This window comes from Polyergus mexicanus, unplaced genomic scaffold (genome assembly GCF_030449975.1).
Source record: "Polyergus mexicanus isolate NDT 795.1 unplaced genomic scaffold, iyPolMexi1.0 SCAF_16, whole genome shotgun sequence".
NCBI lineage: Eukaryota > Metazoa > Arthropoda > Insecta > Hymenoptera > Formicidae > Polyergus > Polyergus mexicanus.
Genome location: NW_027223336.1, coordinates 3153043 through 3173087, shown reverse-complemented (window position 1 = coordinate 3173087; position 20045 = coordinate 3153043). Strand labels below are relative to the sequence as shown.

Genomic DNA, 20045 nt, shown 5'->3' with positions numbered 1-20045 from the left:
TCAGATGTGTGTGTTTGGATATTTTATTAAGATATAGGAAAAAGCTACTCTAGCATATTGTTTGATGTAGGAGATATATACATTTTTGTGACCAACAAAATTTATATTTAATGATTTTATATTTAATTTAAAGAATACGAAATTATGATTATACGCACATATATATAACTCTATCGTATAAATTGATTCATTATATATTTATTACACGCTAAAAATTTCACATACATAAAATAAACTAAACAAATAATCTGTGAAATATATGAGAATCGTATAGCAATCACAAAATTAATTTATAATATGAATCATCTCGCGAATATATAAGACAGAATTTTCAAATGACAAGCGTGGCAGCATCGTCCTATCGCCTATTGGTTCAAATCGGCTCTAGTGGCGAACGCACCTAACTACTGTCGGCACATTGGTCCACATTGACGCAATAAATAACGGATGCAACACGTGAATAACGTTCGAGTCCCGTGATAAATGTCGCAGAATAGAATTCTGAAAATTTGACATTGCATTTTATTTGACAGCCGATGATAGACGGCCGCGGGACACGCGCGCTTCCGTAAAGATTCGCCCGCGTAGACTTTCGAGAAAAATCCTACACGTACTACGCCACGGCTACGAGCTTGTTAGAAGAATGCGTGCCGACACGTACATCCTACTGATTTATCTGTCATTCGCGATTTTCGGTGGTGCTGAAAAAAATGACAGCGCCTTCGTAGCGACGCACGAGTGGCAAACGGTGAAGAAGGGTAAGTTTCGTCGGGTCACATACGACCATGCAATGTGGGACTACTTTACGTCAACCGAATCCGTCTCTTTTTTCCAACACCACGTCAGTCAAATCCGTCGCGTGATCTTTTCGCGGTATTCTTTTTCCGTAAAAATGCCACTTCCAGTACAGTTTCTAAAGAATGAAGCATGTTGTATAAGATGTAGAATTTTTTTGGAAATTACTAGGTTTTTGTGGAGTATATTAAATAAAAAGTAGTGCGAACTCAATGATTGCAGATCAAGTGTTTTCAGTGATGTACACTTAAATTTGATTACATTGTGCAATTATAAGCAGCCTTGAAATATTTAAATCGTCTCGAATTGTATTAAAATAATTGCTTTTTTATCATTTTCATGGAACTTGATATTGCCAAAAATTTAAACGGTTTATATCTTCATGAATAAAAGTAATTTTATCACATAATTGCAATTTAATATGAATTATGAGGGTATAGAATTTGAACTTTTCAATTAATTAAGTATCATAAATGTAAATACTGATTAATAAAAGTGATTTTTTAATCAAGTATAATAAAGATTTATATATTTATTGTACATATAGGAACTCCTATCCCCAAAGGACTTCATGTGAGACATAATTTTGCAACTGGAGTGACAGAGGCTAAATTAATGGACGATACAGAGGAAGTAAAAGAAGATGATGAAAATATGAACCGATCAAATTCCAAATCACTGACATTACATCCTGATAAGTCAATGCTGGAAAATGAAGAAGTGGATCCTGTGAAAATGAAGAAAGATTCTGAAATTTTAAAATTTCCTATTGATGAATTGAAAGCAAGATTGAAAAAACTTAAACAGGAAGAAGAAAATGTATCCAATATGAATGTAACTATTTTTTATTATTAATATTAAATATTTAATAATTAAATTTATAATTATTTCTTTTTCTTTACAAAGAATATAATAAATCACATTTTTCTTTTATATTAATATATAATTTTTATATCATTCTTTATATGATAATTTTTCTATTATATAACTTTATAATTTGGTTTATATATTCAATATTTCTTTAATATATTACATCATTATTTAATATATCATCTTATCAATTATATAGTTAGCTTTTATTATTATAGTTTTAAATTAATAAATTTTATAAAAATTTAATAACTTCTACTGTAATTTTTTAATTTTTTTATTTTAGGATGGAGAAACTAGGCCAAAAAGTGAGAAACATTTTAAACGTTTTTACGAAACTTTGAAAGAGGAACTTAATGCTCTCAAACTCAATGTTACAAGTGATTCTGAATTATTAAAGAGATTTTTCCAGAAATTCCAATCCTATAAAAATAGTGTCACTACAGGAACATTAACCAGCATAGAGATTGAAGAAGTTTTGGATCTTTTGAACAATTTAGAATATCTTCTTCATCAAATTGACAATGCTAAAATATTTTCAGATATGGATGGGTAAGCATAATAAACCAAGATAGATATTTTTTTTACAAAAGAAATTATTAACATTTCTGTTCTTTTTTATTTCAGGCTAACTAAGATCATATCGCCATGTCTCAATGGAACCAATAATGAAATAAAATTGGAAGCATTACGCCTTTTGGGAGCAGCTGCGCAGTCAAATCCAAAAGTGCAAGCTAAGGCATTAGAAAATGATTTTATTCAAAAAGTATTGCACGTTTTATCTACGAATAGTAAAATTGAAGTAAAATCCAGATGTCTCTATGCTCTAAGTGCCTTAATACGCCAGTTCCCTGTTGCTCAGAAAGCTTGGATTGATCATGGTGGTTTGCAATTATTTGGGAAGATTCTATACGATGATCAATTACAGATACAAATGAAAGTAATAAAACTAATTAATGATCTAATAATTGAAAGACAAAATCTACAAGAGATCTATGATATTGAACAGCGTCAGCAAAAAACAAGGGAATATGCTATTACAGATTTTGAACAAAGATTATTGAGACACGATTACTGCAAGCTGCTAAGCAACTTAATGATAAAGTGCTTCAATGAGAAGCTAACTAGCCAATTCAGCATAGAAAATAATGATTTTCTCGAAGTAGTTTCAGACAGCATGATCACGATATCTCCTGTTTGTAAAACTGAATTTAAGAACATTAAGCTTTTGCTCCTACCTGTTATAGATAATCTCTTATACTTTTATCAAAATTTGGATAATCTTAAACTAACTGTGGATGAAACTGACGTTTTGCAAAGTTTAATATTACTGATTGAAAGATTAAAAGTTACTATTTTTGAAGCAACTCATGATGAATTATGAATATTTTGATCAACATTTAATTGAAAGAATTAAAGACTATAAATCGAATTCAATCCTTGTAGGGACAGATGGAAGAGTGCAATTATCTGTGCACAACAGTAATCATTTGTAATAGCATAGGGCTTTCTTAATACATATTTGTTTAAACTGAAGTAAAAAAAATGGAAAAAAAGAAGATTGATCATCATTATAATAGTTTCGAAGAAAAATATATCTACGGATAAACAATTAAATATAATTTTTATAGATCTTAAGAAGAAATCCATTTATAATAATAAAAAAAATATTTTATTATTCTAAATAACATATTGTCCATATTCTAAATAACTTATCATACTTGCACGAGAGATCAGTGGAACGTGCAGATTCTCGTCTCTTGCATCTGAAGTATAAAGTACTAGTCATTACATATCAGTTAAATTTTTATTCACTGTTTGAATATGTTATAATTGTTAGTGATTTTTATCGTTATAGTCCATTTTTGTTGTTATATGAGGGTTTTCTTTTTATTGGCCTATTAAATAATTAAATGCTCGAATGTTTTAAGTACAGGAGACGGGAACTTGATTTAATCAATCAGAGCTCAATCGATATTCCATATATATATAATTCACATTTCTCCCAGCGACTAAGAGATATCATTTAAAATGACTGAAATATATGTATATGTATAATATGTAAGACTTCAATTGTTTGCTGTCAGCTAGTAAGTACAATTGTTTATGCAAACATATACAACTGTTATGTATTTTCTGTTTTAGAATTATTTAATAAATTATTTTGTATCAACAAAACGTATTTGATTTAATTGTCCGAAACAATTTCCATAGCATATATTTAATGTGAAAGAAGTAACATGTGAACATCACAGAATAGTACATTTTATTTACAAATTATAGCAGATTAGAGATTACATATGATTAATACTTTACTTACATAATCATAATTCATAGAAAATATTTTTGTAAAAGATGTTAATTTTTTTAACCAGTTTCTTCCTTGAATGGGGAATATCTATTTACACATACAGAAAAAAGCTACCTGTATCATGCATTCAAAATGGTATAATACCTTGCTTTTAATTGTTAAGTACAAGGATCATTTATTTTGGGCCTCATAAAATATAGATATTGTGCATGATACACGAGGCTACCGAGAGAAAAGTACAAGTCGAATTCTTTTCAATATCCCACTCATTTTTACAAATTAGAAGTGTAACAAAGCATGTGTTTGTATTTTTTATAAGTATATAATATCTATGTATTATCTGATTTTTTTCTGAATTATTTGAATATATAACAAGGTGAAGCTCTATGAAAGATACACACTAATATCTTTCATGTGAGTATATTTAAAGAAAATATAATATAATTTTTCATAATAATATCGGTAAACACATACGCTAGAAAATATATATTTAAAAAATTAAATAAAATATATTAAAATATATATTAAAAGTTAGAATATACATATTAAAAATTTCAAATTTTTTCTGTTTTATTTGTAAATAGTTGCATCAAAATATATGATATATACTTTATGAATATTTTATACCGAATAATTAATATCATTATATAATAGTAAAGTTGTGCAGGTGAAAGAAACATAATTAATTTTATTTGATCTGTGTGTGTATATATATGTGTGTAATCAATTTACTTTACTCATTTGATATTGTAAGGTCTATTAAAATGTAATCTATTTCTATGCTTTTATCAAATATGCTCTATCTAAATCTGGATTTTTTACAAAATTTATATGCAAATGTTATTTCATGTTTTATCCAAATTTGTTTAATTATAAATTCAGAATGTGCACAATTTTAATTTCCCAATTCTGTGCAACACATGAAATATTTTTTTCTTCTTTTTATCATGTGAATATTTCTTAAAAAGAGCTGATCTAATTATGTATTACTTATAATTAACTTTAGGAACTGAATATATACACGTATTCGCTAGTATACTCTTAATGTGTTCGTATCTGTGCTATAAATGCATGTATATAACATATCCTTTGAGGATTTTTATTGAGGAAGTTTTCATTGCAATTCTCGATATTTTTATATAAGCAAATAGTATAAATATTATATAATTAATTCTCAAATTTATTCAAATCGTGATGATTATATGTCAATACTGGCTTTAGATTTAATTTTTATATTAGTATTACAGTGTCCTGTTATCAGAAAAAATAATCCATGACAGGCTGGAAGATATCGGTACTGTTTTAGCTTATGACAGAACATATATATTAATACATAAATTATAACAGTGAGGTTTATAACAATTTTTCGAATTATCTTGTCATTAATAATATGATAACGTTGAAGTAATCTAATTGTAATAAAATATATAAATTATACTCTTTATATCTCTGTTATTTATTGCAAGAACGCATCTTGGATCATTATTACTTTAAATTTAAGGTTTTCGGAAAAACAAAAGATTCAAGCTATGAATATAATCTCATTATTTCTAAAGATTATACAAGAGCGGAAAACTAACGATAATTTTAGATTTTATAATAAATATTTTAGTGTGTTGGAGAAAACATTTCTGATACAAAATATTATAAACTAGGCTAAGTCGAGTATCTATCATACATGAGTTTGGTCAGTCGTTTAGCGCCGCTAGTTTTCCTTCCTCGAATATTTCATCTCCGTTGAGCAATAAGTAATTTTATGGCAACTTTGGAATACTATACTGATGATATATACCGAAACATATAGGTACGGTAAAATTGCATTCAGTGTACTAACATAATAGAAATTCTTTTTACTAATCCTCTAATAAAATTATTCGATTTCTCTATATTTCACTTAAACAAACATCAGCGCGGCCATAATAATAACCCCAAAAAGTAAAGCACCGAATTGCTTTAATGACTCTTTTGTATTTGTTTCTTTTAATAGATCGGGCAAGATAGTTACCAAACCAATATGTATAAATCCTCCTGCAGTTAATGGCAATATCCAACTGGTTCTTTCTTCTGAAAATAACAGAATCAGACACGTTACATAACTTCCTAAATACTATTTTATAAAAAAATAAAAAATAAAAAAATTTTTGAAACTCATAAACATCAAATATCAACTTATAAATATATTATTTACATAATATACTGTACATAAAAATATTATTTCAGAAGTTTGATGCTTTACATAAAAACAAGTTAGAAAAGAAATATCATTTTAATGCTAATAATGACAAAACAATTGTAATTAAGCTAATAAAAAAAAATAATAATTAATTATAATTTTAGTTCTCAAGTTTTCAAAGCTGAGTTACATTACGTTGTAAATTTTTGTGATTAATTACCTAAACTACCAGAAAAGGAGACGGCAGCTAAAGCACCAACGATTCCACCACTAGCCGTGATTAACTGCGCCCGCGCAGCATCCCATCTGCTAAATCCGCTTCGCAACAAAATAGCGAAATCGCCAACCTCGTGAGGTATTTCGTGCACCAAAATAGTGAACGTGCTGAGGACACCTACGCGGAAGGAAATAAGGAACGATCCACCCACAGATAAACCGTGAGTGAAATTGTCGAGAAAATTCATCAAAAGATTGAGGTATCCAGGAAAGGCTTTAGGATTGAACAATTTACGGAATAAATTTGATGTGAGTTTTTTTGCCCACGCTATCAAACGCATATTATTTGATGGGATTATGTGTGGAGGATTAGCGCGTGAGATTGTCGATGTGAAACCGTTGCTCTTCGCAAGTTTCTTCAAGCAACATTTCGCTTCATCAACCAATGGGCCATCATTAGGACATCCGTTTGACAATGCGGATTTCATAATGTCAGTGTTTTTAAAACCATTCTTTCGCAGATCTTTGATACAGTTTGGAGTTTGTCTATTCTTGCCATATTGTTTCTCCAGGAAAGATTGTACCTGTTGCGCGTAACAGATGTTTGATTATTTTATAGATATACTAAATTTAGATAATATACGACATTAATTTTAGATAATATAACGTATATTACATTAGTTTTAGATAATATAAAAAATTTACCTGGGTCGAATTTTTGAAGCATTCTTTTGCGAAACCATTCTTCTCCGTGTTTAGTGTAATACAATTATTATTATCCATCTCTTTTTCTTTACTTGTATCATTAATTGGAGTTTCATCAGTCTGCTGATCTGGAATGATTGCTGCTTCCTCGCTTATAGTGGTAACGAATTTTTCGATGATCACAAAGAATAAAAAAGCCGATAACACCGACAAGCCCGGGCGCATAAATGAATGATTATTTTTACCTATAAATAAAAGTCAACATGTAATGAATAAAATGTTAATATATTTATAAATATCTCTGAAGAAATAAGATGATTGAGAATAAAGAGAAAAGAGAATAGAATGAGATTTATTCGCGAATAAATTAAGAGAATTGCAATTTATAATTTATCTCATCCACAATATTATTTATTAAATCTATGTTCATTTATATGCATACGCATAAGTTATATTCTTTAAAGTATTCTTTATTGATTCGTTAATATTTATAAGATTATTTAAATTATATAATGCTTAATCTTTTTCAAAACGCCGATAAATGCAACGAATGTAAAATCAAAGCTGAAAAGTTTGCAATTCAAAAACGATCAATTTACACGGTCATTACTAGTCCACCGATCATCTCGAATTCCTAACGTGATTCGGTCGGAAAGACATGTAATTTACATGGTCGCAGCTGGCAATTCAAATCTGCAACTGATGCACAATAGAGTTCGAAGCCGCTTAAATCGTTCATAAAGCTCTCTCGAGCTGAGAAGACCAGGGACGTATTCTACTAGTGGAGATTACAAAATGCATTCAGAGCACATGTGATATATTGTATGTACATAATATAAAAATAATATAGGGAAATATCGGATACATTATATATTCGCATCGTTATATGTGAGATTTTGCAATGCTAAAGAGAGAGAGAGAGAGAGAGAGAGAGAGAGAGAGAGAGAGAGAGAGAAATGTCAAAGTAATAAGATTCATTAAATAGTTTAGGTTTAGATTACTTGGTTTTTCTTTCACCAACATTTCCTCCTGATGAAGATAATTTTGCAATGCACAAATACTCTATTTATTAGTTATTGCAATTAAATATTGCATAATAAATAGAATAAATAGAAATTTTATCAATTATCATATTCAATAAAATTCGTCTATCTTGCATAGTGCATCGAAACTTCTATAATTTTTCGTATCGTGATTATATTTATCTGTGTTGTTGTAATAACAACTTTTTTTATTTTTACGATAACAACCTCAATCTTATCTTATAATAGACGATTTTTATGATATATTAAATTTCTCTTATAAGAGATAAGATTAAAATCCACTTATCTAAGTAGTCATGTAATAGAATATAAGGTTAAATAAAATTACCTTTTGTTTGTAATTCACTCTGGAATGCTTCCGGCAAAAGATGTAGAAAAACATCACCCAATAATGCACCCATGGCAAAGCTCAAAAGAATCTTTAAAGTGCTGTTTTCTGCAACAAAAGAATTAAATTAGTACATATTCATTTTGCGTGCGCGCGTGTTCAGATAGCACGTTTATGAATTGTAGTAACTTATTATTTTTCACATGTGTATGCATTAATAAATCTCAACAGCTTAGGCAGGAAATATTTATTCGCATGTACTTTTTTACATTTGGAAAGAACGTCCGGTAATAAATTTTTCGTCGACTTCGTTGGAGTTAAATATAAGAAACATTATTAAACAGATATCATTGCGAGTATATCGCATTAGCAAAGAAAAAAAATATACAGCAAAAAGAACCGTAAAACGTGTGTGATATATTTGTACAATATAATCAATAATAGAAACCATAAATCGACGAATCGTTTACTGGCTATGAAGCGTTTATCGTTGCGTATGGCAGAGGACGATAAGTTCGAAACGAGTTCATGCGATAAAATAAGCTATGGATGTTATGCTTCTCTGTGCGCAGATTACGGAATTGCGCCGATACTATATAAATACAATTGACTCGTATCTGACATTGTATCCACGCACATTTATTTCATTTTTTTAAATCGCATAAAAATGATGTGTGAAAAAGTTGCAACAAATTTTTTTCATATATCTATAAATAAATTTCATTGTCAACTAAAACGCATAATAAATCTTGATTTATGGGTCAAATGTACTTATTACTTTTTTTTTCTACGAGATATATTATTTAAATAATTATTGCAATATTGAAAGGAAAAGTCAATCAATTACGTATTGTACATTGTTGTTAATTAAAGCATATTAGTCGAATACAAAATATATAATGAATTATTAATATTATAATTAATGTTCACAGAGTTTGATCGATAATAATTGTTGTAAAGATCGTTCATGGTACATCGAGTATCATATCTAACTTTTCGTGATAATAAATAAGAAAGTCCAATGCTAGGAAATAATGTGAAATATAAATTTTTTTTTAATATAATGTTTAATGCACTGAATAATCGCTAATAGACTGCAGCTTATATTTGCTGTGACAGTAGCAGTTTGCAGAATAGGCCATCCGATGATAACCGCTATGATGTCAACGCGTGATTCACGGGAAAAAGAGAGGAAAAGAAATATAAATAATGTGCAGGCGGGCCTTGATCCCATTTTGGCATATTAGATCAATGGACGCTCTTCTCTCGACTGGTAAATTCATCAAATGCAATCCCAAATAATAAAAAATATCGCTATTTGTTTAATTTAAGTTTAATTTATTTAATATGTTTTTTTCAATTACTATAAGTTGCAATGAGAGAAGCGGATATTTATGTTTTTTCAATCTCTTGAAAATTTTTTTAAATACTCTCAATTTAACTATATTAAAAAAATTAACATAATGATACATATATACACATATTTATTTATTCAATAATATTTTAATTATATAATTCCCCATAAACTGCGTTGCGTATTAATTTTGTTCATTATTAGAACGCAGTTGCTAATTTTGACTAGCTTACCTTTAGGGAATTAATTATTATGATCGGGGTTAATTTACGGCTGCATAGAATCAGAATAAAACAAAAAGAATATAACCGGTTTTCGAGATATCAGCATTTCTATATAGCCAATTACAAATTTCTGTCGACAGATCGATGAGTTATTCGATATCATGATCTATTTCTAATATAGCATTATTATTATTGTTACAGCATATCAGGCATGGGTTGCATCAGTTTCAATAAAAAGAATTTGATTGGTCTAGTTAGCATAACTGGAATAAAAATTAATATGCATCATGTCGACGATGCAGACAGATAAAATAATTGGGTAACAAGATTCTAGATTCAGTTTTTCAGGTATAGCAATGAGCAATTTTTAAGAATATTACATTATATGTATAAAATACATTTTTTGTGAAAAATCTAATTTGTTTTAATAATGATAAAAATATATGATATATGTATAAATTGAAAGATTTTTTCATATAAAATATAAAGTATTCTCTTTCTCTCTCTCTAAGTATAATGTATATCGACAAAATATTATCGTTGCCCAAAAATGTTTTTCTATGAAAATCTAATAGGTATGAAAAAAGCATCTATTATATATATCAGTTCGGTGAAAAATTTAGAAATTCTATTATTCTTAGAATCATCCACTTTAATACGAGAGGCAGGCAAAAGATTTTAAATTTTATGATGTATAAAATTAAAGATTTATTATCGACAATGAGCTTTGTCTTCTCTTGAAGAGAAAACTCTAGGAGCTGTTCTCCGAGATATGTTTTATTTGAAATTTAACTGCGATAACTGACGATGTAAAAATGTGATAAAAGCACCTTTAACTTTTCTCTTCAATAAATAATCGCTCATGGAAGAGTATCGCATTGTTAAACTTGTACACATAATTGTTGCGTACAAAATTAGAAAATATATTTTTATGCTCCATATTTAAAGATTAAATATTTAAATTAAATATTTTAAGACTTTGTTATATACGATTAATGACAAATATGTGTATTATGTAGAACATCTTTTTAGATTCATGTCACATAAGAATAACTTTACAGAATCAGTATTATTGCAATAATCATAAAGTATGAATATGAAGAGCGAATATAAAAATTTTAACTTTTAACATATTAGTCTTGTTTAATTAAAGTTAAATAACAACTAAAATATTGTTTAAGTTGGATAATATTTCATTGTTAATTTAATACCAAACGTCTTTTTGAATATTGCTTTATCAATAATTTATCCATTAAAACTATTAGAGAGAGCTTCCGATCTCATATAAGATTAAGAGAATTAGAGAATGTAGAAAATTATCATATCATACAAATACTAAAACTTGTAATAAATATAAAATTTTAATAGATTAATTATTAATTATTTCCAAAATTATATTTCTAATTAAAATTTCAATTTCATTAAATTGTTGCCTTATAAGAAAGTTTATTTTGCTTACTTCTGTTTTCTATAATTGAACCGATACGTACTTGAAAAGTTATTGCGTCAAACACGTCATATATCGTAGCAATTAAATGCATATAGCACAATCTGGCTACGCATTTATATCATCTTTCCTAAGTCTGTTCGCAATTAATTCCTCTATTTAACACAAAGTTCTCTTATCATATTATATATAAAATTTATTTTGTTTATTTGTTCATATAAAAGTTACATATGCTAAATACATAATTTAAATTATAATGTAAAACAAATCAATAAATGTAAAACACCAATCTTGCATAATTTTATAATTATAAATTAAAAATGTAAAGAATGAGGACGGCTGAGAACATATTTCTGAAATATAAGAACAAAGAGATGCAACAAAAAGAAAGATAAAAATGAGCATATCTCTACAATTATAATAATGACGGTACGCATTGCAAATTCACAGCAAATACACTGCTATCAGAATAATAACTCTTATTGCACAATCGAATTAGACCAGGGATTGCAAAGATTACATAACTGACTAAAGTTTTGTACCTCGAGATACTAAGAACTGCGGCATAAGAAAATTAATTTTTAGGTAAAAGAAATTTAAATAAAAGAAATTTATTTTGTCGATACAATACGATACAATTATTAAAATCTTTTAATTAAATTTAAAGCAGAATCATGATTTGTCGAAATATACTGGATCTTAAATTGAAAGAGTAAATTATTATATAACATCTGAAATGAGAATCTGATTTCCCGATTATTTACATCAGTGAGTTTATTCCCTGTTCGATTCTAAAATAAGTCATAAATTAATTTACGATAAATTAGACACACTTGGCGCTATTATAGAAAATTTTAAATCAAGTTTTCAATCAAAATTTATAAAATAAGGGCTTCTCCCAATCCTAAAGAATTATCTTAGACGATTTCATCTTTATTTTATAATATGTGTACAATAATATTATCAGTCAAATTTTGTTTCCCCTTTACAAGGTTTACGTAAAATATTTAGATCTTACGTAATTGCTACAGCACGGATTATGTGAACTTATTTTTTAATCAACAGATCATGCACGTTCGATGCACTTGTATGCAGGTTTTTCCCAATTGCAGGGATATATTAGTCAAACATTTATGCATCGCGACATGTGACTGATAAATATATTATTATCCTGAGGGATTGTACAATAGGCGTGCGCAGTTTTCAATGTTATCAGAAGGCGATAACACGTCGAAAGATCGTGACAGCGAGTCGTAACGACGATTTCTTTGTCGTCTTCGGAAGGTTAAAATGCATCACAGCGCGACTATGCGATGAGGAATGTTGCAATCTTACTCTTTACTGTGAGTGTCTAAAAAAATGTACATCGACATTGATTTTTCTTCAATGTATAATAAATTTAATTTTTTATTCACGTATATACCAATGAGAATAAGATGCAACGTTTAATTATCTCGATATTTAATTTCAAAATTCATTTTGCTTTGGCAGCTTAAAAATCAATTATGTAACGTTGAGATTTTTATAAATCAATTTCATATAAAATTTTCATTGGCATAAAACAAAGTTTTCATTAGCAAGATGATTATTAATGTTAAAAAAATTATATATAATTAATGAAGTCAAGGGAGTTAAATATTTAATATTTAGATGATTTGAAAATTTTTTCTTCCGATATTGGTCCTGATTATTTTTTCCATTTATATATATATATATATATATATATATATATATATATATTGTCTATCTTATATAGTAATTTTACAAAGGATATTGCCAAGAATTCTCCGAAGCGATGTTTGTTATCTCATGAGAATACAGATATGACGATTGTATGACTATTTATATGATTGAAATATGTTGACGTATTTTTCAAAGTCTAGAACAACAAATCATTCTACAAATTATATCTATGTTGCAGTCTTTTTTAAACGGCACGCGCGTATGCAAAAAAAGATTTATTGTAAAAAAAAAAGGTAGAATAAAAATAAAATATAGTTAAACGATAGTTGCACGTTTTTAAAGATTTAATAACGCCAATATTCAGCTCTGATAGTCACGCAAGCACTGTTGCAAACTTATCGATTTTTAGATAAACGACGTAGTTAAATGTTTAGAAAATTTAACTTTCCCAATGAAAGTTTTTTTTCTATTTTAATAACATTTAGAATAAAATATAATCTTATAAAAAATATTTTTAATTACTTTTTATTATATTTTTTATTCTGATATAAATAAATTATAATAAATATTAAGAAAAACTGCTGAAATAATTGATTTCAAAATTAAATTTAAAAATTTATATCATAACTAATAATAAGTTTCGGTATTTTTTTATAAATGGTATCGATCTGTTGTCAGATATGACAATAAATTAGGTTTGATTGAAAATAATAAAAAGATTATCAAAATTATTACAGCATCGAGTGATCAAAGTGAAAATAGAGTAATATACGATATTGACGACACGGATAACTCAATGTTAATGAATAAAATTCATGCAAGATCTAATAATATTCAAATCAGTGCATTTGATCTACAGAAGATATAATTAATTCTGAAAAATTCTCATTCATTTAATAGAAAATAATTATCGTAGGCAAAAATAAGCTGATATAAGAGAACACAAATGTAAGAAAATATTGTATAAAAAAACAATTTTTTTTTTCACAAAACCAATTATCTTCGATATCAAGACAAAAGATAATTCTCGATATGCAGTATCGAGAGATGAATCTACATATGTACATATATATAAATCATCTTGACATGTATTTTTTTATTAAATTATGGATTAGATTATATCATATGAAAAATCGTTATATGTCAGATAAAAAACGAAGAAAATTCAAGCGTGTCTTGATTAAAGTAATTATTTTGATTTCATATCAATTTTGTAGAATACGCCATTTTAGCGTAATATGGATTTTTTTCCATTTATTGATAATAATAATAATTTAAATTGACTAACAGAATAATATAGCTTTGAGGTTATTGCTTATATAATTGCTAACACTAAGCATAATATTTATATATAATATAAAGTGATATATACATATAAGTTGTTTCATAAGATTTATGATAAATTTCATACACATATTTTTTGTAAATTTCATACACATCTTTTTTTGATGAAATCAATATCGAGCTTTATTAAACAGTATACATTTTAATAAAAAGTAATTATTAATTATGTCTTTTTATTTCGCTTTTTAATTCCACAATAATTTTGTTGATATTAAAATAAAAATTAAATTTCAATTAAATTAAAAGTATAATTTAATTACTATCTTAATTTTCATCAAAAATTTTTCGATATTAATTGTTACGTAATTTTTGTCCGTCAGAATTATATGATTGAAATTAAATTTATCTAAATTGTTTTAAAACAAAGAATTCACATACAATCTGGACGTAAAGTTCGATATAACAAGTCAATAAAATATTTCGCATTTATGAGTTTTGTTGTTGAAACGCGATTAAATCGATGATAGAAAAAGTTAGTGTTGTAATATGAGTTTTTGTACATTGAGAAACGATTAGATTCTCGTAACTTTCTACAAAGTTTATACTATTAAAGTTTGGCGATATAGTAACGTTCACCGTTAATCTTACTTGAAATTACCGCATTGTTGATTTGGAAAATACGAAATAATAGAAAAAAATTGTGAGAGAAAGATATATACTGCTCCAACAAATAACTGCATTATTCCTAAAATAAGAGTAATGCAATATCTGAAATATTATAGACAAAATGCCATGTTCGTCTGTAGTAATTGCAAGTTGTAACTGCAGTTTTATCTATAACAGAAATATATGTTTATCTAGCCAATGAAAATCACTTATTTGACTTCTAGTCATTAATTGAGTAATGTCACTTTACGATAGCATGCTTACAATCAACTTGCACGTCGATAGATAATGGCAGCGATCTATCGTTACGATTATGAGAAAGGAATGTGACAAATTTGTGTACATTTATCTTTGTGCATGTGGGCATAAAGGATAGTCGTAGATAAAAACGAATGAATCCAATAAACGCTTCGCTTTACGGTATTGACATAATTCCATACGAAAGTTAATTAAAGTCACCAGTAACACTATCGATTCCAACTATTACAGGTTCGCGACCACAAAATTCACAAAGCGCTATAGACACGAATGGAATTTTGCCGAATATCGCAATATACGTTTTGTGAATACAGTATTACAATCGATTTACATATCGATAGACGAGTATTCAATGATATCGTAGCAATACAGAAATTTTTGCGATGTTGGTTACATATACAATATAAATATGTACAGGGTTGAAAACGTTACTCTATAAAAGTAACGTGCTACGTATAAACGATGTAAATGTGATGAAGGATTGAGGAATAGTACGATTTTCTCGTCGAGAGTCTAGATTGAGATATGCTTTACAACTAGACAAGAAATTCCATTCAACATTCTGCCCACTGCATAGAATGAGTTTGCCGTGACCTTCGAATACCGTTCTTTGTCATGTGAATATTGCCGCCGATTTCAAATTACTTTCTCCTTTGCCAAAGTTCTTCGCACAATTTCGCAGAAATTAAAATCGAAATCTCCGTTCTTTGTCATGTAAATATTGCCGTCGATTTTTAATTACTTTCTTCTTTGCCAAAGTTTTTCGCACAATTTCGCAGAAATTAAAATCGAAATCTCCGTTCTCTTTCTCTCTCTCACCATAATAATAAATATAATTGGCTAATGTGTTATATTCATCAGACCTTTCTGCAATTCACAATTCTCAGTAAAGAAAACTATACTCATTAGTTTTGTTGGCAACAGATTTCTTCGATTATTTCGCGCGTAGTTAAATGTACACGTGGCGATCTGTTTTTAAACAGATAAATGTGCAACTACATATCTATATATGTATAATAATATATGCTTTCTGTCGCGTGATATTTAACTGCGTATATTACAACCAATAAAACATGTTTAAGTTTTATGTTTAAGCTTAAATCTTCTTATTCTAAGAAATTAAATAGTTTTTGTAAGATTTTGTAATCGAATAAAAATTGTATGAATTAACATTATCCAATAAATTTATATAAATCTCTATAATTAAATTATTTATTTCTCGAATATTTCTTGTACCTTTCTAGTATAAAATAAATAATGTATGGTAAATGTGTGATTATATAACATTTCAGCGTATTTTAAAATGCAGAGTACGTCTATAAATCTCTCATATAATGATATACTTTGTATACTGTTTATTTATGAAATAATAAATATATAAAAAACATATGTAAGACAGAGAATACGTTATTTATGTCGTTTACAATAACATAATAAATATTATACGTTTTACACACGAGCAATATATATTTTTTAGATATATTATAATTTAAAGCTCGTTCGAGAACTCGGTTCTCGGCGAAAAAAACTTCAACAAATAATCATTTTAATTATTATAATCATTTTAATTAATTTTAATAACTTTAATAAACATTAACATAAAGAAATCGTACAATGACTCATATTTATTAATTGATTGTTGCAACAAGAGAGAGAGATAGAAGTCGAGTTCAACGACAAATTTATAACTTCCATTGTATTATTTTCCATGAAAAATATTATTAAAGCAATCGAACCAAATATCGTTACGCTTTATTATGGAAATATACGAACGAATAGCAAATACGCGCAAAAATCAATTATAGTCTAATAATTCGCTTTCTCTTTCTCGTGGCTTTTATTGAGTTTATTCCAATAAATTCCACTAATTAAGCGGACTATCCTGTTATAGACCAGCTATAGCATTGAAAACCGCAGTCTTTACAATCGCAAGTTTTTAAATGTAAAGCTATACGTATGTTTTGTCTCGAGATTATCTCGGTAATATATATATATATATATATATATCTTTTATATCAGAAATGATCTAATATCAACAATAGTAATAGTATTGAATATAGTATTGAATGACTGATTCAGATATTAACGAACAGAGAAGATAATAATTGTTCCGCATAATAAAGATCTTTCTTGTTGCGTGATAACAGTGAGCTTTATATATTTTCTCGCATGTATATTAATTGTAAGATTAATTATACGTTCCGATATACAGGATTGAAGCGAAGTTACGAATCGGGAATTGAAGGTACAAATTAAAACGTCCAGAGAAAGCATAACCATCACACATAGAATTAAAGAACGAGAATCGAATTATAATTACACAAATTCACGTTTAGAGAAAATATATTAGCGGATACACACACGAGAGCAATATTTTCTGTTTAACTAAAAAAAAAAAATGATTCATATTCACTTATCGCTATTTTGCATTAAATTAAGGTGGAGCAACGAGCAAACAAGTTTGAGAATCTCTGCTTTTGTAGGTATTCTCACATAACTTTACCTTTAAGATTCTGTCTTGCTGCTATATAATTGGACCATAACATAATAATACGTGCAATTAGTGGAACTTATTGGAATAAATCCAATTGAGTTTTGCAATTATCGTCATGTAATGATATCGTACAATAATTTATTGTATAGTAATTCAATTTATATGTGGACAAAAATCAAATTACGTCAATCTTTGTCGAATTTATTGTATGTAAAATTTTTCATCATCCGTTGTTTTCCACGATCTCACGATTTCTTACTCGGAAAATGAAGAAGGAATGATGTCATACTTTATGTGCCATCCTACGTCGCATAATCAAATGTAAATAAATGATAATTACAATATATAACGCAACAGTCTTTTGTGTAATACTGTATGTAGGATTTTGCGTGATACTTTGTACGTGCTAGATACACATTGCAATGTATGTTTTTGCAAGAAAAAATTTGATGAATTTTTACTTCAAAATAATGATGTTGTATGTCCCGATAAGAAGACATTGGTTATTTAAAATCAAGGCCATAGATTTAGTAATGACTATTTGTTTTACTGTATTTATACATAATCAACAATATTCTGCTTTCAATCTTTGATAAAAATTTAATTATTATCCAATAACAATCTATCATTTATTAATATTTAATTCATTATACGATATGTAAAAAAAATGTTTTCAAAAATAAAATATGATACTTTATCTAAGAATTAGAATCTCATCATTTTCAGAAGATAGAAATTGCGCAATGTACGATAAAAGCAGGAAACAAATGAAATTAAATAACGATTGTAGATAAAAATAGTTATTTTAAACCATTGAAGAAATAAAAAGAAGAAAAATATTTTTACACCCATATACCCTGAAAACTAAATCTGATATATTCAATTCTTTAGCTTAGCATATGAATTTGTTAATACATAGATTTAATCGAGTTGTATAATAAGAAAAAATTTATTATCGATGAAATTTAATTATGAAAATTAGAGTAAATAATATAGTAGAGATTAGATGTGATAACAACGTCTCTCATGTACCGCATGTGTCACCTGTAGATACGTGACGTAACGAATATTACAGTGTGCGTATATAAAAGCGACCAACACTACTTACCGTCTGTTTTAAGATCGACGCCATCCTGAATGGGGATGAGCCACAAGGGGAAGATGCCGGTGAGGCCGACCATGGTGCTGCCCAATAGTGAGAATATCCATGGATTGTAGGACAAATATCCGACGATCTCGTGCCATAAAGACCATGCGTCCATTCCTCCGGAAATGTCACACGAAAAATTTCCCGCGTCCATGCAGTTGCGAAAGCACGCGTATGATGCAGCAGCCATGTTTGTTGATGCGTATTCCTCTCCTTCTTTCTCTCTCGTTTCGTCAAGATCCTCGTGTCAACGCGAACGGGAACGGGAACGCGAGATCAACGTTAATGTCTCGACTTTCGAGACTCCTCGTGATTCGACCTTGAAAACTATGCGCGGACAAGAAACCTTGAAATGCTACGAAGCCGATGATCGAAACGTATCGCTGCTTATTCCGGAGCTAACCTCACCGCGACGAATGGGCAGCCACTATTTAAAAGGACTTACCACGCTGTGCTGTATCGAGAAGATGATGTTATCGCTAACGATGACGTTCATAGTCCAGATTATGATATAGAGAGAGATTTCGGCGCGAAGCAGCCCTCGTCGTATATGTTTATGTACATACGTCCCTACGTCGTAGATTCGTCTGCGCGATGATAATGAGTAGTCGTGACGATGAAATGTTTGGAAAAATCCTGACAATGGATCGTCGAGCGACCGACTAGCCTACACTGAGGACTGAGTACGGACGCTTAGAATTAGGAGGCCGCCGCTGCCTGCCTTCTCGTTGATTCGCTACGGACCGTCGTTATTTCATAGCGTCGGATTGACACAAAGGCACCGTCGACGCCGTGGCGAGTAACGCGTAATGACAGCGATCTCGGGGACGCACGATGCGTGCGTCCGCCTCGTCTCTCTCTATTTCCGTGCTCGATTAACTCGCGATTAACGCTCTTTCGTTCTTCGCTTTTCCGCGTGTAGACTCTATCACGGTCCTCCCCGTACCGCGACAACTCGACGACTGACGCGCGCTGCGTCATAAGCGGTCTCTTTATACCACGTTCGCGCATGCGCATAAACGAGACGGGCTGAGCGGATCCGCGCGC

At 28.9% G+C, this 20045-nt stretch overlaps 2 protein-coding genes across 2 annotated transcripts; one reads left to right on the top strand and one right to left on the bottom strand.

The window, feature by feature from the left end:
* The first annotated feature begins 403 nt into the window (after window positions 1-403).
* On the top strand, window positions 404-3834 carry Sil1 (Sil1 nucleotide exchange factor). The gene is made up of 4 exons (XM_070308794.1): window positions 404-758; window positions 1343-1629; window positions 1952-2217; window positions 2293-3834. The coding sequence occupies exons 1-4, from the start codon at window positions 644-646 to the stop codon at window positions 3047-3049; spliced, it is 1425 nt and encodes a 474-aa protein (XP_070164895.1). The 5' UTR covers window positions 404-643; the 3' UTR covers window positions 3050-3834.
* On the bottom strand, window positions 3528-19960 carry Zip99c (Zinc transporter Zip99C). The gene is made up of 5 exons (XM_070308796.1): window positions 18960-19960; window positions 8442-8549; window positions 7071-7315; window positions 6370-6949; window positions 3528-6040 (listed from the first exon to the last, which is right to left on the bottom strand). Exons 1-5 carry the CDS (start codon window positions 19186-19188, stop codon window positions 5871-5873), a joined length of 1332 nt encoding a protein of 443 aa, XP_070164897.1. The 5' UTR covers window positions 19189-19960; the 3' UTR covers window positions 3528-5870.
* Between the last annotated feature and the right edge of the window lie 85 nt (window positions 19961-20045).

Coding starts and splice junctions, on each gene's coding strand:
- Zip99c (XM_070308796.1), bottom strand. CDS start 19,188: ATGGCTGCTGCATCATACGCGTGCTTTCGCAACTGCATGGACGCGGGA. Junction 8,550..18,959: donor CGTCGATCTTAAAACAGACG/GTAAGTAGTGTT, acceptor CTTTTGTTGCAG/AAAACAGCACTTTAAAGATT. Junction 6,950..7,070: donor GCTTCAAAAATTCGACCCAG/GTAAATTTTTTA, acceptor TACGCGCAACAG/GTACAATCTTTCCTGGAGAA.
- Sil1 (XM_070308794.1), top strand. CDS start 644: ATGCGTGCCGACACGTACATCCTACTGATTTATCTGTCATTCGCGATT. Junction 759..1,342: donor GTGGCAAACGGTGAAGAAGG/GTAAGTTTCGTC, acceptor TTGTACATATAG/GAACTCCTATCCCCAAAGGA. Junction 1,630..1,951: donor AAAATGTATCCAATATGAAT/GTAACTATTTTT, acceptor TTTTTATTTTAG/GATGGAGAAACTAGGCCAAA.